The sequence below is a fragment of the Lepidochelys kempii genome, chromosome 7 (assembly GCF_965140285.1).
Source record: "Lepidochelys kempii isolate rLepKem1 chromosome 7, rLepKem1.hap1, whole genome shotgun sequence".
NCBI classification, from domain to species: Eukaryota; Metazoa; Chordata; order Testudines; family Cheloniidae; genus Lepidochelys; species Lepidochelys kempii.
The window spans coordinates 73,228,651-73,253,694 of NC_136386.1; the positions used below are offsets into that span (position 1 = coordinate 73,228,651).

At 42.8% G+C, this 25,044-nt stretch overlaps 1 protein-coding gene across 5 annotated transcripts in view; it reads left to right on the plus strand.

Moving 5' to 3' along the window:
• WAPL (WAPL cohesin release factor) overlaps positions 1-25,044 on the plus strand; it is a 127,004-nt gene that overhangs the window by 77,365 nt on the left and 24,595 nt on the right. For 4 of the 5 annotated variants that reach the window (XM_073353327.2, XM_073353329.2, XM_073353328.2 and 1 more), the window contains exons 5-8: positions 12,585-12,680; positions 21,170-21,322; positions 21,580-21,716; positions 24,295-24,406. In XM_073353327.2, coding sequence (XP_073209428.1) covers positions 12,585-12,680; positions 21,170-21,322; positions 21,580-21,716; positions 24,295-24,406 — 498 coding nt within the window. The remainder of the gene's footprint in view (positions 1-12,584; positions 12,681-21,169; positions 21,323-21,579; positions 21,717-24,294; positions 24,407-25,044) is intronic. The other variant, XM_073353330.2, reaches the window with a different exon arrangement.

Sequence of the window (25,044 nt, forward strand, 5' to 3'; positions counted from 1 at the left end):
TCCCAGCTTCAAGGCCTGGCCACTGCTCTGCTCATGGCCCCAACTCCGCCCCCCAGCCTCGGCTACAGCCCCAATCCCAGCCTCAGCCCCAGGCTGCGGCCCTGCTCACAGTACTGTCCCCCCAGCCTCGGCTGGGTTTGGGGACATGGACAAGGGTAAGGATGGGCACGATGTTAAAAGTTTGTGGGCAACTGCTCTAGAGCCCGTAAGGGTTACAGCACTGACCTGCAGTCTCCAAAGAGTGACAGTGCCTCCACATCGGCACCATTGGAACTGAGCAAAGACAGATGTGAGCCAAGGCTGGGGCAACCGCCAGTACCAACAAAGGATGCCCGAACACCATGCACCACCAATACCTGTGCAAGCTTATAAGGACATAGTGGCTTCCAAGGTGCACAGGGAAAAGACTCTTCATCCCCATCCCCTGGTGGCATCTGACAAATGCTTTTTTACATTGATGGTACAGACAGCACCACCATTGTAACTGGAGCCCACATTTCCCTTTTCAGGGGAGTCGGACATGATGTAAGGACTGACATCACCACCACCACCACCACCAAGAGTGGTGAACCCAGATAGAGCATCCAGAATTTCCTGGGCCCTACCATAACATCATAAGATGGGATCCCCAGCTCGAATTACTGGTACCCCTGTGCCTTTAGGATCTCCTCAGTCCATGTTGGGTTCCTCTCATTGGCCTTATTGGGGACTGTGGGACCTGTACATGCTATATCTGGAATCTGTGTGATCTCACTGAGAATTACACAATCCTCTCTCCCCTCCCTCATATCCTCTGCCCACACACAATTAGCCAGAGCTCCTGCAAGAGCCCAGGGAAGAAGAGGAGGCAAGGAGGACAAGATCCAGTCCTAGCACAGTTCTAACGGGCATATCATCGTCATCTTCTGAAGAGGTGGTTGCCTGTCCTCGCCGTCTCCTACAGATGACCCTAACCAGTTTTAACATCTGTTAAGGACAGTTGTGGATGAGCTCCAGAGTCCTCTGGAGGAAATTCAGGAGACAACTCCCAGACTCCTAGATATTTTATGGAATGCAGAACTTAGTAGAGTGGCACTCCCTGTTAATGGGGCCATCCTGGAACCTGCCATTATTATGTGGCATACTTTAGCAACATGTACATTTACTCCTAAGAGGGCAGAAGAGAGGTACTTTGTCCCAGCCATGAACCATGCCCATTTTCATATAAGCATCATCCCCTCACAGATGATTCCTGGAGTTCACTATAGGTCCAAATTGTCAGTACAGGGTGCTCCTCTTTGGACTAGCAATGGCTAGTCCATGCTTCTGACTCTGTGGCTTGATAGTCTATCTGTTGACAGGGAGATCTCATCTGGAGGTACTGGCATCAACCTCATCCCTCCTCAGTCTTCTGGTGTCAATGGGAACCTGGGTGTATGCAGAAAAGTCCATTTTGGTTCCTTCACAGCCACAGAATTTATTGGAGCAGCTCTGGACTCAGAGCCAGAGTTTATGTACCCCAGACGGATTTCAAACAGTTTAATCAGTCAACTTAGATAGCCCCAACATCTTTGGATGTCCTCAAAGAATTGGATGTTTGTGCTGTTTAGATTTTCTGATCAGCCTGAAAACCTCCAGTCTCTCCTTTTGGCTCCCTACCAGTGCACTTGATGTCAATTGGTGCCTGCCACCCTCCAATCAATAGACCTCTGTTTTATCCCATCTAGTGGCTGTACATTTTTCTAAAGGTTCTAGTTAGAACTTTGTCAAATAACAGAATTCCTGCTCTGGCATAGTATCTTAATTTGGTCATTTTGGCATTAACCAAGTTCCCCTTTGAACCTTTGATAGCATGGCTACTCTCCCACATGTCCTGAAGGTTGCCTTCTCTGAAGATTGCCTTAGCATCATGTCTGCTAGCTGGGTTGATGAACCAGTTGTCCTCATGACTGATCCATCTTATGCAATTTTCCATAGAGAGAAAGTTATGCTAACACTTGCAAACAAGCATAACTATAGGCTGACCATGTATGATGATGATCCTCAAATACAGAGCAAGTGGCAGAAAATTTCAAAGTGTTGGATCAGTACTATGTCAGAAGAATGAAACTTAAGCCACAAAATTAATTCTGGTTTAAGCCTCAGAATTAAATGCAATTCCAAAACCAAGATTATGGCATCCTCTGCATCTTCCAACGAATGTAAATAACCAGATATGAAAATTGCAGTATATTATCTGTTTCAAACTGGTGTAATTGGTCTTCAGGGAACAAGAAGGCTTAGGGCTCCACTCGGTTATCTTCCTAGTGCCCAAGCACCAATTGCCAGCACTGTTGGGAATTGCACCTCTGTAGTCCCTGGAGGGAGACTCCTCCTTCTGAATTTGAGATCGGGTCTTACTCTTCCTGTCCTCCAAAGCCACTGTCACCACTTCTTCCGTGGGTCCAGGCACAGGAGTACCATCAAGTACTGGGGACCTGCACCAGTCCAGTGGCCCTATAGGAACCCGTGGAGCTTTCCCCAAGTTTCTAGGGCTTATTCCAGGCACTCATGTTCTGTGGCTTCAAAAAGACGTACAGCACCATCCCACCACATGGCATTTGGTCTCGACTCTGGTACAGAGTCCAATACCAGTCTCCAAAGAGCCGGCTCAACAGGATCCTGCTGATACAGAAAGGGAGGAAGAGCATGTGCAGCTTGTGCTGGTCTCCCCTTCCTGCTCCTCTGACTGTATGTCACCTCCCCTAGATGACTGTAAGGCTCACCAAAAGTTGTTAGAAGGTAGCCTTAAATCTGGACGTACAGATGGAGTTAGTAAGAGTCCTCCCATAGCTTGGCTGACATTTTGGCTGCTGCGAGCCCTTCCAAAGTAGCCCTGTCTCTCAATGAGGCCATTGTGGACCCAATTATGACTTTGTGGCAGACCCCCACATCCCTTCCCCTCACTTCAAAAAGGGCTGAAATAAAATATTATGTATATGCCCAAGATTGTGTTCCTCTACACACCCACCCTGGGGTCCCTTGTAGGGTCTGCTGCCAGTGAGCAAGAAAGGCAGGGACATCTGAGCACAACCCTGAAATCAAGGGACTCAGAAAAGTCTGTTTGGTAGGAAAGTTTACTTTACCGTGTGTGTGTGTGTGACAGTTCAGAATTGCAAAGCAGCAGGTGCAACTGCACAGGTACTATTTCAACGTGTGGAACTCCATGAAAAAGTTCAAAGAACTGCTACCACAAGGGGCTAGACAGGAGTTCTCTTTGCTTCTAGACAAGGAGAAATCTGTGACAAGGGCTGCTTTACAGACTGCTCTGGATGCTGTTGATTCGGCTGCCAGGTCTATGGCTTCTGCAGTGACCACGTATAGGAATTCATGATTACAGTCCTCTGGGTTGCCACAGGAAGTCCAACAGTCTGTTCAGGATCACAGTAGATGGACGCAAAGCTTCATGGACTAAAAGACTCAGAGCGACCCTGAATTCCCTTGGGTTCTACACCCCAGCTCCTTCAAGGAAGCACTAGAGGCCTCAACAGTCTCTTCAGTACTCTGCCATGGCTACCCATCAGGACCTGCAGAGGAAGAGGAATAGGGGTTGGTCACTACTCGCTTCTACCATAACATCAGTGCCTGTCCCACTCAGATGTCTAAGGGTTCTAAGCAGATGTTTTGATGGGACACTTGAGGACACTCTACCAGTTTCCATGGTGCCAGACCATGTTTTTCCTTTATTTGCAAACCACCTTTCCCAGTTCCCCAGTGTTTGATCCCGTATCACCAAGGACCACTGGATTTTGAGATTTGTAGAGGTGGGATGCACCATCCAGTCATTTCTACCTCTCATTCACACCTTCCCTCCACGTGCCTCCTCAGGGAACCCTCCAACAAGACACTTCTGCACCACGAGGTTCAATCCCTTCTTCCGCTGCGAGCTGAACAAGAGGTGCCGCAAAAGTTAAGAGGGGAAGAGTTTCTACTCCCACTATTTTCTAATTCTGAAGGCCCTGGGCAGTGTTAGGCCTATTCTAGACTTGTGCCAACTCAACAACTATCTCAAAAAGATAAAGTTCTGCATGGTCACCCTGGCATCCGTTATTCCCTCTCTGGATACCGGAGACTGGTGTGCTGTCCTTGATTTAAGAGGCACCTACTTATACCAAGGGCATATAAGGTTACTCAGATTCATAGTGAACCTGGCACGCTACCATTTCATGATGCTTCTGCTCGGCTTGTCTGTAGCTCCTTCACCCCAGTTTCCTTCCCAAAGTAGTTTTGCAATTTAAAAGGAATCCAGCAATTTGCCTACCTGTATTTTACCCAAAACCTCATGCAAATAAGGATGAGCAAGGACTTCATTGCATATTAGATGGGCACTAGTATTCTATATAGAAAGGACTAAACAGTTTCAACAGTCCAGCCAAGTGTTCATGGCTATAGCTGACAGAATGAGAGGTCTTCCAATCTTTTCACAAGGGATTTCATCCTGGATAGGTTTCAGAGTAGCAGCCGTGTTTAGTCTGTATTCGCAAAAAGAAAAGGAGTACTTGTGGCACCTTAGAAACTAATAAATTTATTTGAGCATAAGCTTTCGTGAGCTACAGCTCACTTCATCGGATGCATCCGATGAAGCATCCTGGATAGCGTCATGTGTTTGTTACGATCAGGCAGGTGTTTTGCCAATTAACCTGACTGCTCATTCCACAAGATCACAAGCATCTTCAGCAGTGTTTTTGGTGTAAATCTCTATTCAGGACATTTTGCAAAGCAGCAACTTGGTGTACATGTTCTCCTCCCATTACACCGTCACTAACTACTCTAGAGACTATGTCAAATTTTGTTGGGCTGTGTTATAACTTGTCTTCGAGATGCATTGCACATGTCCATTCCGTGACTTGCTCTCCTACCTCTCTACATCAGAGTTTCCAGAAGGAAGGAAATGAGGGGCCATGGGGTCGGCTGGTTCCTTTGTGCCAGCGCTAGCAGCATTGGGCAGCAGAGGGTGTTCAGGCCATCCTGATGGGTACCACTGAGGGAAAAATTTTCAGTGGTTGTGCATGGCATGTGTACGCACCAAGAGTAGAATGGATGTGTGTGTAATGTGTGAGGAACAGGTATGAAAGGTCAGTAACTGTTTTTTTTTATTTGCTTCAAAGTTGCAAACCCGTTACTTAAATAGTTTCAAATTTTTTATTATTGTAACTCCTGTAAGTGATACTGTATCTTTTTTTTTTTCTTAAATGTGTAACTTCTTAAAACCATTTGCGGAGTCTGGAAGGGTATGTCTATAAAGGGATAAAAACCCGTAGCTGACCTGAGTCAGCTGACTGAGGCTTGCAGGGCTCAGGCTCCTGGGCTGAAAAATGGCTGTGTAAGCGCTTGGGCTGGAGACCTAGCTCTGGGACCCTGTGAGAGTGGAAGATCTCCTGAATGTGTACACAGTTATTTTTAGCCTTGCAGCCTGAGTCCTGTAAACCTGAGTCAGCTGACCCAGGCCAGCTGCAGCCATGCTGCAGGTCTTTTATCCCTGTGTAGACACACTCTAATTTGTGTAACAATCAGGGAAAAATTGTTCTAGAATCAAAATAATGTACAACTTTAACCTTTTTCTTTCTATACTGTAAAGAGCTGGAATACTACATTTCAGACAACTGTTTTGTCATACTTTAAAAAAATTATAGTAAATTTTGATTGATGGGGAGGATTGCTGGTTGACTACTGTTATTTTGACTCCGCAAGGAATTCTGTCAGGCAAAGTGCTCTCAACACTGTAAGCTCTTTAGCTCTTTTGTTGCTGGAGGATGGCATTAAGCCAGCAGGGTACTTTATCAGCAGTCTGACAGTGAAAGAGAGAGATGTGGTAGTCAGATCTGGCAGTTGGTGACAGTGCACTGCTTGTTTACAGTACATCACTTTCATGTCCTAACTATGCTTCTGACAAATGGCGTGGCCAATCATTAGATCAGGGGTTCTCAAACTTCATTGCACGGCAACCCCCTTCAGACAGCTAAAATTACTACATGACTCCAGGAAGGGGGACTGAAGCCTGAGCCCACCTGAACCCCACAGTCCTGGGCGGGCGGTGGGGCAAAGCCAAAGCCCAAGGGCTTCAGCCCCAAACAGGGGGCCTATAAACTGAGCCCCGCCACCCAGGGCTGAAGCCCTTAGGCTTCAGCTTTGGCTCTGAGTGGTGGGGCTCAGGTTTCAGCTTCAGCCTCGGGTGGTGGCCTTGGCCCCCTCGGCTCCGGCAAGTCTAAACCAGTCCTGGCGATGCCTTTAAAATGGGGTCCTGACCCACAGTTTAAGAACCGCTGCATTAGATTGAGAGTTTTGGACTTCATGTGGAAAGCATTTGTCATAGTTGGTTAGATGACTGGTAGGATGTTTCCCACAGCTAAACTTTTGGCTTGTGGCCTTCTGATTTATTCAGTTATTTATCAGTTCATATCCTGTATAGCCTGTGTTCAGTGAGCACCTTTTCTATTGCCTGATTAAAATGAAGGCTGTCTTTACAATAATTTGGTATAACCAAGAAATCATATTGATTTAGCTAGTTCTATATCCTTTGCTAATCCAGATGCCTTTGTATGGAAACTCCATTACATTGATTACTTAATGGCTTGACTATTTGTGATCATGTGATGATTTTATTTTAATTATACGTATAAATGGACCTAAAGCAACCAAAATAAACAACTTGTATAGTTTTAATTTCTTTTTAGGACTGGGATTGAACAGGATTGTAATCAGGATTAATTGGTTGGATTTTAAAATAACTATTTGAAGGTTGTGTAATGTGAAAGTAACCCTGCACTTTTAATATATGGAGCTGGAGAGTAATACCTGGGAGCCGTCACAGAATGAAAGTGGGGGCCAAAGGGCCTAGTAACAGACTAGATAGTTTTCAGAGTAACAGCCGTGTTAGTCTGTATTTGCAAAAAAAAAAAAAAGAAAAAAAGAAAAGGAGTACTTGTGGCACCTTAGAGACTAACCAATTTATTAAGGCATAAGCTTTGCTGTAGCTCACGAAAGCTTATGCTCTAATAAATTGGTTAGTCTCTAAGGTGCCACAAGTACTCCTTTTCTTTAGACTAGATAGTGTTTTAGTGGTTCTGCTCATAGATTGTATTCTTTCTCTTGTTAAATTGGTGGCGAGCAGGGTGTGATGTGTTGCCATTTGCCCCACATTCCATTGGCTGAGTGGAGGCAGAGTTGAGGTCCTCCCAGCTCTACATGTTGAACTGGTTCCCTCCCACAATCTTCATAAGCAACTATTGCTCAGAATCGCAGCAATCCTAAGGGGAGTGTTGTCTTTGTTTTCCCACTCTTGAGACAAAGACATTATTAGTTGCAGTATTTCTGGATGTACAGAGAGGTGGGGCTGGGAAAGCTAACAAGTGTGGCAGAAGCAAAGGTCACACATGGAGAGAGGGAGCAAAGAAAATTACAGAGACATGGAAACTCCCTCAGCCCCAGCAAAAAAAAAAAAAATACCTGCAGGACAAGGGAAAGATGGCAGTAAGGTAAAATGGAAAGGGGTTATGTTCTGGTGGGATTGTCTGTGTCTCTGTCTCTGTCTTTCAGCTGTTAATAAAATTAACCTTTCTGGACGAGTAGCTTAAAAAACCCCTCAAACTTTTCCTGTATATTTGAAAGTGTGTGGTTAGGAGAGGAGATGCTTCACCACACCTCTTCCAAAGACAAAATAAGATTAATGCCCTTGAATAGTGTTAATGTTTTTCATTTAAAATGATTTAAAGGTGACCTGCACAGGGGGAGGGGGAGTGAAGTTGTGGCCTTCTTTTCCCAAGTGCCTAACTGACGATTGTCATGCTGTTGCCAGAGACTCAGCACTGCAGGCTCTTGTCACTCATGTGACCAGACTTTCTGCTTCCATAGAGAGGGAGCCAGCAGTTCATAGCTCATAATGTGAATAGAAATATTACTTTTGCCTTACTATAAATTGTAGTCTGAGCTTGTGACTAGCAGTGCAGAGTGTTTACCTCTGGCAGAGTTAAATAATTTTGGGCAACATGAGGTTAACTGCTTGGGAAAAATCTTCTACTGCATTCGGCCTCCCCTTAAGTTGGGAATGCCAAAATGGCAAACAAACTAAGGAGAAGGCCAAAAATTTCTTGCTGTTCCTGTAGTGAGTCTTGTTCTAGGCTTACTTAACAGGACAGATGAATGTACAAAATGGACTCCTTACAGATCAGTTAGATGTGTTTTCAGGGCTCCAGAAAACCATCCACTGAGCACTTTGGCTCATTTACTGCTTAGTCTGTAGCTTTTGGAGTCACGGAATCTGCTTCATCCTAACTGCAGTTGCCAAGAAATAATCCCACAGTAAGGGAGTAGATCAGGATTGGCCAAAAGAGTCCTATTCCATGCAGCATCGAAGCTGGCAGGAATTCCTCCAGAAGTTGTTTAAAAGGGAGTGTTTTGTGAGGAATGAGGCCTGCATTTACTGAAATTCCCTGACTCTTCTAGTTTAGTTCATAGTCTTCACTGGGAAAATCAGCCAGGCCTGACCATTCTTGCTACTATGCTCCTTTGTCCTTGCAATTTCCAACAAAAGGAAGTATTTGACAGTCCCTCAGAACATTTCTGATGTGGGTAGAGCTTCCCTAGTAATAGCTGGGCTTCTCCCTAGCACCCACTGTACAGACTGCTTCTCTTAGGCCTTGTCTAAACACAAACTTGCACTGGTTTAAATAGTGGTATGGTTTGGGGCATAAAATATGTATGGGGAGAAGGGAAGGCAACAGGCAATGAACTAGTAGGAAAGACTGAGAAGATGGAATAAAGGGAGACACATGGAGAGCAGATACTCTGAGGCCAGCCTCAGGCTAACTGAGGGGAGCTTTGAAGGGAGTCAGGGAAATGGTCAGTAAAAAGAGAGCCAGTACAATCTGAACTAAGTATGGAGGGTGGTGAAGCACTGGAATGCGTTATCTAGGGAGGTGGTGGAATCTCCTTCCTTTGAAGTTTTTAAGGGCAGGTTTGACAAAGCCCTGGCTGGGATAATTTAGTTGGGGATTGGTCCTGCTTTGAGCAGGGGGTTGGACTAGATGACCTCCTGAGGTCCCTTCCAACCCTGATATTCTATGATTCTATGACTCAAACTTTGTTTTTACACCATTGCTGGAAGATCCTAGCCCAAAGGAAATTGGCTGAAGAATTCACAGCATATATCGTAGCACAACTCTTCATCCTGTGTCAGTGTACTCCTTTTGTGCTTTCAGGTGACATTCGTTTTCTTTGCATTGTCTAAACATTTGTTCACCTCACAAAGAGAAAACTGTTCAGTGGAAGTGGGGAATGAGTTTGCATATTTCTTAATAAATTTGTAAAATTTCTTCTTTGTCTTCAGGGTGGTGGATGCACACAAGATGTCTCTTTAATGCAAAAAAAAAAAAGAGAGAAAATACAGACACGATTATAAAATCCTAACTTTCAAATAATTTAGCATGTTAGCTTATGAAATCTCTTGAGTTTTAGATATTAAATATAAAATGTTGATAAATGGTTCGTATAATCTTATCAGTTGCTTTTAACAGAAGCCAGGCAAATTAAATACTATGTTTTTTTTCCCCTTTGTGTAGACCATGGCAATGGTTGTCCCCTCTATGTTGGACAGCGTTTTTGTTTGCCAATAGTTCTTACCTTTCTTGTTTTGCCAGCATTTTCATCGTAGCTCATGTCACTGGCTTTTATTTTCTGTTACATATGTGAATGACAGGCTGTGCTTCACCAGGATATATTAGAGTGCCAGCTCTTGACATTTCTGCTTTGAAGCTTTTGGGAGATAGAAATTAAGCATGACCCCATAGTGTATGCCACTGGGAAATGATCTTTTCAAAATGACAGCCACAACTGTGCATATTATGAAATCATTGGTATTAGTTTTGCTTTTGCATACCAACGCATCCAAAAAACCAAACCACCCCCTCCCCCCCGAATATTGTGTTCTTCACATTCTCACTGAGGCAGTCATAGTTTCAACAGCTATCATTTTTATAAGCAGAGTTTTACACATTTAATGGATGAAGGAGAGTAAAGATCTCTCCACTCTGCTCTTCAGCAAAAGATACAGCTAACTATATTTTACAATATATGACATTGCAAAAATGACAGTGAAACGGTGAATTTCCTCTGTTATGCAACACTAAGCTTTCTTTGTAAATTTCAGTCGAGATCATTATTTTACAGAACCCCAAAATCCCAATCTGGTTTTTATACACGAGACAAACTCAGTCAGGAATGCAGATGAAATCCGTGAGATAGGAAATATATTACAATGCTATCACTTTAACTCATTTTAGATATCAATAGATTTTTGTAGTATCCTTAATGTAAGAAAACTGAAAAAATGATAGGTTAATCACTTTGTAATCCTGTAATCCCTATGGATTTGTTATAAAGGTTGCATGTTCTATTTTTGGGAGAAATTAGAACAAATTCACAAATGACCACTGCACAAAAAAAAGTCAGTGTTATAACAAGACTTTTCTGAGAAATCTGGTGTTTTGAACTGTTTCAGCAGGTGAACATTTTCTTTCCTTGATCAACCCTTTTAAAATAGACTTGCCTTAGCAACATCGTTTATATTTAAGTGGTCTGTTTCACAACTCCAGTTTTGCTATAGAGTTACATAAAACAAATCTCCAAAATGGTAGTCGGCCTGGTACTTACTGGTCACTTGGTGATGGCTCATAACTTCTTCACAGCTGATTCTTAAGTTATCCTTGCTCTGTTACAAGGAAGAGCCCACATGCCTGTAGAAGCAGTGGCTAAGCGGGAGAAAATATGGTAGCTTCCACTAGCATTGCTTGAGTTTTATATAAGGGTTAAGAGAGGATCTAAAGCACCAGCAGAACTGGAATCAACAGTTGACAAAAAGTATTTCACTCGAAAATGGGGCTCTGGAGAAGAGAGTTGAAGCTATGCAGGAGTGAATGTACATGGATCTGTGCTTCTGCTGAACTGTGTAGAGCTAACATGGCGCACAGTAATCTGGACCAGGAACTGAAGGAATCTGGGGAGCTGGGGGTGAAGAAATTAGTTTGATAAATGCACAGATTAATGAAGTAGTAGAGTACAGGGAAGGTATGTCAACACAAATGGGATTATTTAGAGGTTGAGGTGGGAGGTAGTTTAGGAAGCAGAAATGGCTGTTTAATTGCGGCGTAGATGTTCAAGTCCCAGAGCTCATGCTGCAGCTTGAGTCGGAACATGTACACACAATTAAATAACCCTGCAGCCTGAGCCCTGTGAGCCTGAGTCAGCTGGCACGGGCCAGCTGCGTGTGTCTAATTGCAGTGTAGACATACCTTCAATCACATAAGTGGAGCCCTAGTTTCAACTATTGTTCCTCTTTTTACTTAACCCCCCCGTCTTCATTTTGTGTTTCATTTGTAAGCTCTGTGGGGCAGGAGCCATCTTTCTCTTCTCTAAAAAGCAGTGAAAAATTGTGGTGCTATACAAATGTTTAACAGTAATACTGCTAATTGATGTCCATGCCACACAATAGAAATTCCACTTCAGACATGAAGTTAACATTATTTCTGACCTCCCCAAAACTCTCTAAGTTTATGATAGTAGGAAACCTACCAATGAACATAATGTCATGTTTACTGCACCTTCAAAGAGAGCATGCATAGCCCAATAAGAATAGGGGATTTAGGCATAGGTTTACATTACTTTTTGGCACAAGACTTTTTTTTCTTGTGCACAGCTTCCCTTTTTGCTCATTTTAAAATTTTGAAAATAGTTTTAATACAAGAGGAAAAAGCTACTTCACATGATTAGTGGGGGATATCTAACAGAAAAATAGAATATGTAGTTAACTGCTTGAATTATGTTTATGAATCAGATTTCCAGGCATATGTGTAAATCATATTAGTATGTTTATCCTTAACTGCTATGTCATGTGTTAAGCTGTTTTCATTAAACTATTGAGGAAAATTTCATTTTTATGTATCTTTTTTTTGGTTTGTCCTGACACATGTATGGACAGCAGTTCTGCTAACTATTTTAACACATGGCTGTACCAGTGGGATGAGGCATTTCATTTGAGAATTTCTATCAATTTAAGAGAAGTGACAAGTATGCTGGCGTTACACTTTTTTAATAAAATCTTCAGTGTATATTTCTGATGGCAAGGTATAACAGATGGGTTTGTCTAATATAAGTCAGTAGGAATGCTGAAAATTATTTTAATTAAAAGAAGCTTTAATTTTGACATCATGAGGATATTCACTTGGAAATATGTATATTATGTTTTTTGTAAATTCATGGTTTTACACCTGAAAACATATAATGAATGTTACCTGTCATTCTTAAAATTAGAATGGTCAGGGATCCAATCAAGTTAAAGCTGTGTCAGGTAACTTGTATTGTAAGGGAACTTAAAGTAAAATTCCTGTGATGTAGCAATGAGAATACGAGGAAAAGAGGTAAGTTAATTTTGAAACACTTTTTAAAAAAAAAACCTAAATGATATTAACAGGTATAAAATGTTAAGAAATGAGATTTATTTTTGTTGGTAAAATATGCACTAATAGTACTAACATTTCTATTAAGACATAACAAGCAATTATTTTATTTTTCAGTCTCCAACAAAAGCTGTGTATAATGCTAGGCACTGGAACCAGCCAGAGTCAGAGGCTCTACCGGCACAACCAGTACTGAAAACTCCAACCATCCCAGTGAGTAGGCTGTTTTTTCCAAAACTTTATAAATTCTCCCTAAACTCTGAAGAATATTTGGAAATGATGAAGACAGGCTAGCAAATATAGTAGTAACTCAGAATGAAGTCCAAATGGTCGTGTTAACCATTGGGTGTAAGAGCCAAAAGAAATTGAATTGGAGGGGGAATCCTCTAGTAAATGCTAAAGGAAGAACTTTACTAGAATTAAAAACTTGATTTCATTGTCCTTTTTAAATATGAAAATCAAATATTTTAAATTACCTGTGTTAATTGTTCTAACTAGAGTTGTGTAAAACAGTTTTAAGAAACAAATTTTCTGCTCTGATATCTAGGATATATCAGCTGAACAAATCAAACATACAACAAAAATGCCCACAAAAATTATGTTGTTAGCATTATTGCGAGAGGAGAAGGCTAAATGCCATGAATCATTCTGAATACAGTCCATTCAAAAGTGTGAGGTGCTTTCTGAGCAGGATTGTATCAGTGGATTGTCATTGAGAGGGAAAAGGGGTTGGTTGCTGGCCAGCCAGACTCGTCAATTTTCAGTGTTAGTCAACAGTTACATTAAACAGAATTCAATACTTTTGGCCTATATGTGTGTCTGGAAGCTGTCACTTATGTGAAAAGAATTCTGTTTTAGTGACTCTGCCTTTGTTTTATATTCAGACAGCTGAAGTAATCAAAGTGTAAATAATTTAATACTGCTACACTCTTAGCATCCATTGTCATAATTCTTCAGTTATTTTCCACATGAGCCTGACTTTCTCCACCCTTCTGTTTTGAGATTGACAGCTTTAGTCTGTTGGATCCGGACCCTTCTTGATTACTTCACAGTCCCCCATTGCCTTTTATAATGGAGCCTCCCTGAAATGTTAACTATATTGCCTGGGAATTTTAAGTCACTTTTGAAAAATAATTCTTAGTTATTAGCATTATGGGGGGGGGAGGGGAGAGGAAAGGTCTCAGGGCCATGATCCCTTCAACAAAAACTGTAGTGAGGCACAACGGTCATAAATTTAAATTGAATCTTGTTACGCTTCACTGAATACGCTAAATCTTTGTTGGAGTCATTTTTTTATTTAATGAAGCGCCATGATAGCACTGCATAAATTAACAAGGTCAGCGTTCAAGTCAGCTACTCACATAACAGCAAAAACTGGTTTCTTTTTTGCTCATAGCTCTTCATAGATACAAAATCTTGGAGGCCTCCAAATCTTGTTTATTTTTTTAAAATAAATTAATTAAATGTTTAATCTATCCTCTCTAGATTAGGGACAGAGGCCTCTTGGTATATGGAAAAGGCTTTTCATTTTCATCAAATTTTCACTTAATATTTGGGACTCTGGCCAACAAAATATTACTTCAGGAATATGGTAGAGATCTGGTTAGCCTCAGTCCTCTAAAGGAATTGTTATTGTGACAAGAAAACAAATATGTCTTCCATTGCCTAAGAGGTCTGTGTATACGTTGAGTCACTGGATGAGAAAATGTGCTCTCAAAGGTATTTTTAGCAACAAAGTTATTGGCTTTATTTTTATAGTTTTATATGACCAAGGTTTAAGAATTGCTGTGGGATTCCCCTTTGGTCCAAAAGTTCATAGGTGATTCCTGGATTGGATGAGACTGCCCCCTTAATTTTGGTACCTACTTGGAATGCTTCTATTGATTCCTTAGAGTGGTGGAGAAATGACAGTTTCTCAAAGTGCATGTCCTTACGTCTATTCCACACACGGGTGTGCAAGCACCTGAGTCTGGAGATTTGTGTCAGTTGGTCCATGCCTGTGAAGTTGCTTCCCTCATGCTCTCAGTGAGGTTCCTCAGATTCTGGGTAGGACTGGAGCACTATCAGTTTGTCAACAGCACCAGGGTCTTCACAAAGGTCTTCTCTGAATGGCTGTGCCGTTTTTTGTATCTGGACGATTGGTTCCTGATGACCATATCTAGCCAGGAGGTCCAGTCAATGATACTATTCTTGCTTCATTTTCTGGCATCCTTGGGGTGTATGAACAATGAAAAGCTCACTTTCATTCCCACAAAAGCCACAGACTTTGTAGGAGTTCCCTGAACTCAGTGCTAGCAATGGTCTACCTTTCCGTCAACAGATTCCAGGCCACACACAGCCTGATAAAATAGCTAACCATTAAACCAAGGACTGTAGTCAAAGTCCGTCTTTCCTAGTAGGGAAAGACAGACATGGCTGCGTATACCTATGTAATGACATTAGCCAGGATTCATCTCTGTTGCCTGCGGGCCTGGCTGTGATCTCTTTACTCACCAGACAGAGAACATAAATACCAAGGTGACGCTGGTGTACAAAAAAGGATCAGGTGCATGTTTCCTTCCACCTGCATGGGACACAACCATAATCACAGGTGCATCCTCATAGGATGGGGAGCCTACATGGACAGTCACACTGCCCAAGGCATATGGTCTCTTCAGGAGGTCAGGATGCATATTGACCTCCTGGAGCTGAGAGCAGTCTACGAAGTGTGCGGTAGGTTCCTTCCCACTTACAGGGTTTTATTATATCCTGATAATGTCAGACAACAAAGTGGAGCAAACAAGGTGGAGCAAAATCTTCTTCCTCTCTGTATGGAGGCAGTCAGTTTATGAAACTGGTGCATCAGCATCTGCATCATGCTCTCAGCAGCAGACCTACCAGGTGCACAGAATTCTCAGGAAATCTCAGCAGGGAGTTTTCCACTGACCATGAGTAGGAAATATTCAATTCCATCCTGAATGTCATCTTTGCCCAGTGGGAAATGCCGTCCTGGGACCTGTTTGCCTCACAGATGATCAAGAAATTGTATCTATGATGCTCCACAGCGGTGTTAGAAAGGTTGTCCAGGGACCCCTTCTATTATAATGAACAGACCATCTAAGGTATGCCTTTCCACCCATCCCCCAGCTACCTCAGTATGATAGTCTTTGGGATGCCCAGGATTGCAAGTCACATTGCTACCCTCTTGCCTCAAACAAGAGGGAGACTTGCTTGTGCTTAACTGGGTATCCGCTGCCTGATACTTCTAGTCTGTTAGCCACCCAAACAATCTCTTCAAAACTGTGTCAGCCCTTACTTTGCCTTGCCGATTAACAGTAGGTACACTTCAGCCCCAGAGCATTTTGGAGCATTCCCTCTGTAGCGATCAGCCCCATATCCACTACACACTCACAGTAATTTCAGGTCTGCTGTCCCCAAGGAGGCAATATACATACCAGCTTACTTGGTCCAACTCAGGATCAGCACTTAATATCACAGCCCTGAGATATATTTATAGCAAAAACAATCATAAGTTCTTGTTCGAGTGCTTGCTCATGTCCATTCCACATCAGGTGTGTGTGCTCGCCACATGCACCAATGCCGGAAGTTTTTCCCTCAGCAGTATCCGTAAGGGAGCAGCTCTGGCGCCCTCTGGAGTGGCGCCCACATGGTGTGATATAAGAGGTGCTCCCAGCTCCCCCCATACCTCAGTTCCTTCTTGCCACCAGTGATGGTGCATGGAATGGGGGGAGGGATAGCTCAGTGGTTTGAGTATTGGCATGCTAAACCCAGGGTTGTGAGTTCAATCCTTGAGGGTGCCATTTAGGGTTTCAGGGCAAAAATTGGGGATTGGTCCTGCTTTGAACAGGGGGTTGGACTAGATGACCTCCTTAGGTCCCTTCCAACCCTGATACCCTATTCTATGAATGTTCGCTGCTCTTACTGGCGTTGCTTAGTCTTCGTTCATACAAACTAGAGTTCTTGTAAAGTTAGAGTACATAGTTAGTAGTTGAGTGATTTAGTCCTTAGCAGTAGTTACAAGTTCTGTTAGTTCCGTTTGGGTACTTAGCCGGGGGACAGGTCACGTCCCGGTCCCCAGGCTTTAAGCCCTGCGATCGTTGCAAATGGCCCATGCCCATGAGCGATCTGCATAGTAACTGTCTAAGGTGTCTCAGTGAAGGGCACATAAGTGATACGTGTCGAATCTGCATGTCCTTTAAATCCAGGACTAAGAGAGAGTGTGAGATGAGATTCAAAGCATTCCTGATGGAGCCAGCGCTCACTCCGTCCCCGGACTAAAGGTCCGACTTGGCACCCAGCACTGCGGCATCAGTCCGTAGTACCCCACTGGTGCCATCAATGAGCTGGCACCGATCCACATCCCCAACCAAGAAGATAAAGAAGGTCAGCAGGGGACAGTCTCCTACTCCCCACAAGGGGAAGGACAGGGCTGGGGACAAGTTAAGAGCCGTGGTAGGCAGCTCATCTCCTCCGTCGTGAAATCGGACTTCCGCTCATGTCGAGTGATGCAGTTTCTTGCCTGGAAACCTGGACGTAGAGGCCGGCCTTCATCAGCTTCAGGTGTCATTGACAACTGAAGTGCTCCAGGTTGCGCAGGAGCTCCTGATGCTCCCGGTGCCCAGACCTCAAGTAAGCCCGCCTTGGGACCTTTCCATCCACCTTTGCCCCAATAGCACCGTTTCCCATCCCGGGGGACATCCTGCCACCGCTCACCCACTCGAAGCTGTCATGCCTCGGAGTTAGAGAGGCAGATGCATTGCAGTCCTCTATGGTCACCAGACCTTGGGCACTGGCAACGGGATTCAAGGTAGACCTCACCGGTTACCTGGCGCAGACCCATGGAGGCATGCGCTCGTTGGCAGGAATGTTGGGACCAGCCATTATCGCTGGAATGCCATTACAGATCCCGGGAATGATTGGCAGGGCCCGTGGTTACCGTCCTCCAATGATCCCTGAGACAGGTATCACCATATTCAGGGAGATTCCACCCAGCCCGCAATACCTAAAGGTCCCACTCCTCGTCCCGGTACCGGTTTCGAAGCTCAAGACATGGATCGTTGGTCTCCTGTTGCAGATCTGCCAAGTGCCACCAGTCACCGAGGTCCCCACGGAAGCGTGCGTTCCGCTCGGACCGGTCCTTCTCTAGGTGCTACTGAGATTATTGGCAGGCACGGAGTTGACACGTCAGTGAATTTGGGTCACCGGGTAGCAATCGTTATGCATATGGCTCCAGTACGGAGCAAGGCTCCACATCGGCAGGGCAGCCTCCCAGATCCTTGGTGCCCACCTGCATCGTTGGTAACGAAAACTGCTCTGTGGTCCCAGGCCCAGTGGCCGGCCCCGTGGTACTCCTGAAAACCGTGGGGGTTCACCCAGCCCTCCCAGCCTGCCCCCTCTGTGTCGACAGCCTTGGACAGGCCTGTGGCCTCGACGACCCAACCCCCTCTGGTGCTTGAGGCCCCAGGGGATAAGGCCCTGCAAGTTCATGTGGACCAAGGGAAACAGCCTGCTGGACCACCAGTGAGTGCTGTGGAACTCACGGTACTGGCCTCCTCTGTGTCATCACTGGATGAAGCCATCATGGAACACCCTCACGGGGTTCCTCAGGATGATGCTAAGGCGCACCAGGAGCTGTTAAGGGGGTTACGTCCAGCCTTGGCCTGCAGGTGGAGGAGTTAGAGGAGCAAGCAGACTCCTGTTCAACATCCTCTCCTCCACAGGCCCTGCTAAGGTGGCCCTTCCCCTTCATGAAGGGGTACTGAAGACATCCAGCGCCTTGGGGCAAACCTCCTCTCTGCCCCCCATTTCCAAATGGGTAAAAGATAAGTACTCTCTCCCGACGAAAGGGCACGAATACCTTTACTCCCATCCTCCCCAAAATTCCCTGGTGGTTGAGACAGTTAACCACAGGGAATGCCAGGGGCTCCCTGGAGCTACCCCCGAAACATAGACTCCAGGAGACTGGGCTTGTTCGACAGAAAATTTATTCCTTGTCTAGCCTGCAGTTGAGGGTGGCTAAGCACCAGGCCCTTCTGGGCCGCTGTGACTTTAATATGTGGCAAACCATGACCGAGTTCGAGAATGCCCTCCCGGAAGGTTCCCTTAAAGAATTCCGGGTGATCCTCGACGAAGGCACATCTGCTGCTAGGGCGGCCCTTCAAGCGGCGTCTGACGTGGCAGACTCCACCACTCGCACCATGGCATCTACCATCTACATGCACCGAGGGTCCTGGCTGCTCCTCTCTGGGTTGTCCTCCAAGGCTTAGCAGTTGATTCAGGACCTCCCCTTCGATGTCCAGGCTCTGTTTGCAGAGCAGGCGGACAACAAATTACATGGGCTGAAGGACTCCCGAACTACCCTAAAAACCTTGGTGTTCTACGTTCCGGGTCCGGCACATAAGCAGTTCAAACTGCAACTACCCCAGAGGCAAAGGAGCTAGCCCTGGCAGGACCCGCCGCAGAAAAAGCCCAAGGGCTGTATCACCATGCGTGAGTCACCCACTCCCACCCTCTGCCCAGTCAGGCTCAGCCTGCTCCAAGCAAGGAGCTAAAAAGTCGTTTTGAGGGTATGCCTGAGTACCTACCAGTCTATTCCCTGGATCCAATTTTTCCCAATTTTTGGCCACCACCTTTCCTTTTTCCTCCCTGCGTGGTTGGCGATAACTTTGGACCGCTGGGTCCTCAGTATGGTGGCGCACAGCTACACCCTCCAATTTATTTCCACCCCACCCCTTCCCTCTTCAGGGACCCTTCTCACGAGAGTCTTCTCAAGCAGAAGGTTCAGGGGCTCTTGCAGCTGGGGGCAGTGGAGGAGGTCCTACCATCTTACAGGAACAAGGGTTTCTATTCCCAGTATTTTCTGATCCCAAAGGCCAAGGGTGGTTTGCATCCTGTTCTGGACCTGCGAGACCTCAACAGATACCTAAAGAAGCTATCTCCTCCCTGGATCCGGGAGACCGTTCTGCCGCCCTTGACCTGAAAGACGCATACTTTTATATAGTGATCTTCCCAGGACACGGACGTTTTCTCCATTTTACAGTTGGTTTGGCCCACTACTAGATTGCGGGCCTTCTGTTTGCCCTGGCTACAGCACCAAGAGTGTTTACTAAGTGCACAGCAGTAGTCGCGGCCTACCTCAGGTGTCGGGTATCCAGATTTACTTGTACCTCCATGACTGGTTGGTCAAAGGCAGGTCCAAGGCTCAGGTCCAATGCAACATAGTTGTACTACAAGCCACATGCCACTCCTTGGGACTCTACTGGTCAACCACAAAAAGTCCACGTTAGTTCCAGTTCAAAGGACAGAATTCATCGGGGCCGTGCTCAACTTGACTCGGGCGAGAGGCTTGCTGAGTTATTTATGTCACTGGGGTTTAAGGTGAATTGATAGTGTTATGTGCTGATTTGGGCAGCATGTGAAAACTCATTTTGTCCAGTTTGGTAGTTTGGTTGATGCTTTAATTTTGATTATGAAACATCTTACATGAATTTAGGCTTTCTGCCTTCAGCGTACAGTAGCAGAAATTTTCTTTTTCCTTTGCAGGGTTTCTACTCTTGGGATTTATGCACACTCAGTGCCATGAGCTTAGTACAGTCTTAAAAAATATATATATATATTTTTAAGTTTTCACTTAATAGGTCTTAAGATTACCTCAATTTAAAAAGGTGAGGTTGAGAATAAGCGTAAACAACCATTGTGTTGGGATTTTTTTTGTATTTAACTTGAAATATTTACGGATCTCTGGCTCTTCTTCCTTGGATAATGTTTCCCGTCGTCTTTGTTATCTCAAAAGTTGGGGGTGAGGCTGACAGAAGCAAATTGAAGACAGGCTGGTACTGTTGCTTAAAGCAGCATCCTATTAATATATACAGAGGAGTAGGTGAGGAGAAAACCTGTAATACCATCCCAGTGAGACAGCCAGGAGGCTGGGGATTTGCCAGATAGCTACAGTGAAACAGACAGTCAGCTCCCCATTACTTTTTACTTTTGCAAGTGTGCGGCAAGGGTAAGTTTTGTCGTAGTGCATGTTGTAAAATGGTTGTACATAAAATATAAAAGTGAGTACATATAAAACCAGTGCAGGAAGAATGCCATTAATTTACAGAAGCATCCATAGTGCCCCACAACACTTCCTCTGTAGATGTTCTCTTATGCTAGGGAAGAAGCTGGAAAGCCTGCTACCTGCAGATGGGAAGCATTTTCAGTGGTCAAATGGCAAGAGACAAATCTTCTGCTAGCTGCAGCCACAGCTAGAACAGCAGACTCCGTATCAGGACTAGTGGAAAGTGTGCTAATGACTGGATATAACAAGCAGCTCATTAATGCTTAGAGCCTCCAGGAAGTAAGATAGTCAGTGCAGTAAGAGGCAACAAAGAATTTTAACTTTTTTTTAAAGACCAAACTTGGTAATTTTACCTACTCTGGTGATCAGTTAAAGTTAATCAGTGCAAAAGATTCCATCTGCTCTTTTGATTTTGAAGTCCCACCAGACCTGTCTCTTTTTTTTAACAAAGTTTTTTATATTTAAAACACCATTTAAATGATCTGACATATTCCAAATTTGATGAATGGTACAGGTACACCTCTGTCTCAGCCCAAAATTTGAATTTGAAAAATGCACACCCTGCTCTGTTTCCGTATGTATTTGGTGTATGTTTGCACACTGAAAACATCTGCCCATTTAAGCACTTTCTTATTGATAGGTAAGGCTATCTTCAAAGGAGGCAGTTCATAAAGATGATGGAGTTTTTAAGGCTCCTGCACCACCTCCCAAAGTGATAAAAACTGTGACAATACCTACTCAGCCCTATCAAGAGATAGTAACTGCATTGAAATGTAGGAAAGAAGACAAAGAAGTAAGTATTTTCAAGACATTTTTAAGGTAATTATTGGTATTTCTAATATATACTGAAGGAACAGTGTCAAAGTGAGGCTTTAGCTTTCACCATTAAAGTTAATGGTTTATGTTGGATGAGTTGAATGACCTGAGTGGTCTTCAACAAAATATCAGTTAAAATCTGTTTAGTTTTTTAAAGATAACATTAAATGTGTTAATTTTATAATCCATCCCAACAGCAATTTATTGAATTCAAAATATGTTTGTATCTTCCAGTTATACACTGTTGTTCAGCATGTAAAGCACTTCAATGATGTAGTGGAATTTGGTGAAAATCAAGAGTTCACAGATGATATTGAGTACTTGCTAAGCGGACTGAAGAGCAATCAGCCCCTAAACACACGTTGCCTTAGGTGAGATATTTTAACATAAAATATCTTGTATCTATTTCTTTTATTCAAAGGAAAAAAGTGGGGTTTAAATATTTCTATTAAATATGTGATCCAACTTTAAAATGTTGTTAGTAGTTACCTGGAGTTTCTGCTGCCTGGGGGAAATCTGAGAATATTGGAGATGACATTTACAGTGTATTATGAGTGTGAATGTATAATGTGGGGAAGGATAAAAGAGGATTTTGTGCAATAAAATTACAACCCCAAATTTACTATTGTACTGCTTCAAAGCAAAAATTATACTTCGTTAACTTTTCTTTGTTTGGATACGATTGTAAGTGAGGAAGCATCTATCCACTGCTCTTTAATAGAAAATTCAGTTTTTAAAGAATTATTAATATATATGTGGAAAATATCCCCAGACACTCACTGACAGTGATAACATAATATCATGCTGAGGTTTCCTTCATTCTGCCAACAGTCTATTCTTTATTTCCTATTGAGAATGCCATAGCCAACACTGATGTTCACTGCAACTTTTGCAGGCCTGGGGTTAACTAGCAATCCTTGTTAGAATTCTGAGGATGTAAAACATGAACATTAGGTTATAGTCAGTCTTTTGTTAAATTTTGGTCATCTCTAGATTTGCATCTTGCATTGTACAATTAAATCCTGTTAACAAAAATGGAATTAGATGTATACATTTTCATGCTGAAAATGTTTATTCATGATCACTGTTTGTTTTGTATAGTTTGTGGACCTAAAAATACCAAGGAGAATAGTTCTATAGCAATATAAAAATCCCTTTTATCTTCCATACTGGTATACTTCTTTCTGTGTACAGATGTGGCAAAACTACAATTATTGTAGAAAAAACCTTGAACTGTAGATTTAGATGGCAGTGAAATTTTATTTGGTGTCCTGACGTGTAACAAAAACAGCTGTAGAACTTTAAAAAGCAGATATTAAATCAACAGTTTCCTCCAGGTAGCTCAACAAATTGCAGTAATGTTGACTGATTTAACATAATTTGCAGAAATCTCAATCATCCTGTTTGAGTTATTTATATATGCAATTATGTAAATAATCAATATAACTAAGAATTTTAGAATTAAGTTATTCACTTTAGGGATGGAAAATGTTAACCAATTAACCAGTAAGCATTAGTCTTACTGGTTAACCCTCCTTAACTGTTAACCACTGGGCTGGCTGGCCAGCCGGCTGACCCCCGAGCAGCCGCTTAATCAGGTAACGGTTTAAACTAAATATTTTTAAATCATTTAAATGGTTAACTTTTTAAACTGTATTTACATTCCTAATTCACATTCAATACACTGAGTCTCTGTAAACTTTCAAAATTCTTTTAAATTTTGTTCTCTACTTCTAAAATTATATAGGAAACTGGGTCTAACTTGTACTCGTTGAACTTTCCTCCAATCTATGAATTGCAAGGTGTGTGTTTTCCAAAGAAAATGATATATAGGGGGTAAGGATAGCAGTAGACTTAGGTGAATTAGAAGCCTTGTTGGCAAGCTGATCCTCTTTGAATGCTGTGCTGTGGTTGGAGACTGTAAAAGATCTAAACATGACATTCTCATATGATTTTTAAAGGTTACTCTGGTATCATAGAGGATTTTTTTGTAATGTAATATTCCATTATAGTCCTGATTTTTTTTTATTCCTCTTGCACCATTGGAGACATTTTAACTTTTTAATTTTTAATAACAAAGGTAAGGAAATATAGCCTCCTTAAAACAAAGTTGAGTATAACACTAAGAAACTTCACAAATTTTAAAGGAACACTTTTGTAAAACCCAGAAGGTAGGCAGTGCTGGGTACACATGAAAACTCTCAGACAATCCGAACTAGAGCTATGAAAAGCACACTTCTTTTTTTTTTAAAAAAAATTATTGTATGTGGGGGAAGAGAAGGAACAAAAACACACCCAAATCCATGACTACCCATTCTAAGCAGGTATTTTGAACATTAACGGAGATGGGAAGGATCTGAAGGAAGAGGTGTGTGCATACCTGATGGTTTGGTGGGCAGGGTACGCTTTTTCCTCTAGTTCAAAAGTGCCTTTTTGGGTTATTCCAAACTTTCCCTGCCAAAATCCAATCCTCCTCCTGGCCTCAGGTTAGCTATGTGAAACTGCAGGCTAAACGGATATTTCACAATATTGTATGTGAAGGAGGGATTACAGATAGTGAGGGTGTCAGTTCACAATACACTTTTCTTGATCCTCTTCACCAAGTTGGTGTTACTAGTGAAGGTTTTTCTTTCAACTAAAAGTTGTTCCTAAAACACTTAATGTTACCCATTTGCAACCCTGTTGTAGCTAACATTAAAAGAAGAAACCAGACTTTAGCCCGGTATGAGTAAGCAATCCTAAAATAGAATGCTGCATATCTTCACCATTTGAGATGGGCGGTAAATCTTACAAGAATATATATAACAAGCCTTTTTATCAGCCCACAAACAGTTGAATTTTCTGATGGACACATACTCATATTCATTAGACTAGTTTACTTAACTAGCCTTTTTTAAAAATAAATGTAGTGACTTTAAAACACGTTAATGCCTGTCTGTTTTTTTCCAGTGTTATTAGCTTGGCGACAAAGTGCGCCATGCCCAGTTTCCGAATGCACCTGAGAGCACATGGAATGGTAGCCATGGTCTTCAAAACACTGGATGACTCCCAACACCACCAGGTATTCAAATGGGATTGATATATGTAAATGAATGGAGATAATGGAAATACAGAAATGCACTTATTAGGTTTTTAGTATAGGTTGATTGTATTTGTTTAGCATTTTTCTGGAAATAATGTCCTGACTTTAGAAGTAGACACAGAAACGTGACTTGGGAAATTCAAGAGAGCGCATGCGTTCTCTTGCGTGCAATCAAAGGTGGCAGAAACTCTTGATTTCCCCACACACTCTCTCTCTCTCACTCTCTCTCTTCTCCCCCCCCTTTTTTTTTTTTTGAGGCTTGATTAAAGCTTTTTTAAAACTCATAGCCTTAAACGTTTTGGTGCTGAGTTTAGGTTTATGATTTCAAATCTTTATCCATTTTAAGTTTCATACTACTTTTATTCATTACATTTAGTTTAAAAGTAGTACTTAGAATATTAGAGTTAACTTTTCTGTTCTTCTTTCCAGTTTGACTTTAGTAAAAACATCCACTTCCAATATGTTGAAAAGAAAGTTAGGTTTTCATATAATGTTTTTTAAATATATTTTAGATATAGGAACGAAGACATTCTGAAAAGCTAAGTTTGTCTTTGTCAATAATTGTGTGATATTCTGTAATTGGAGATACATATTTTATGCTTTACGTGAAATTATAC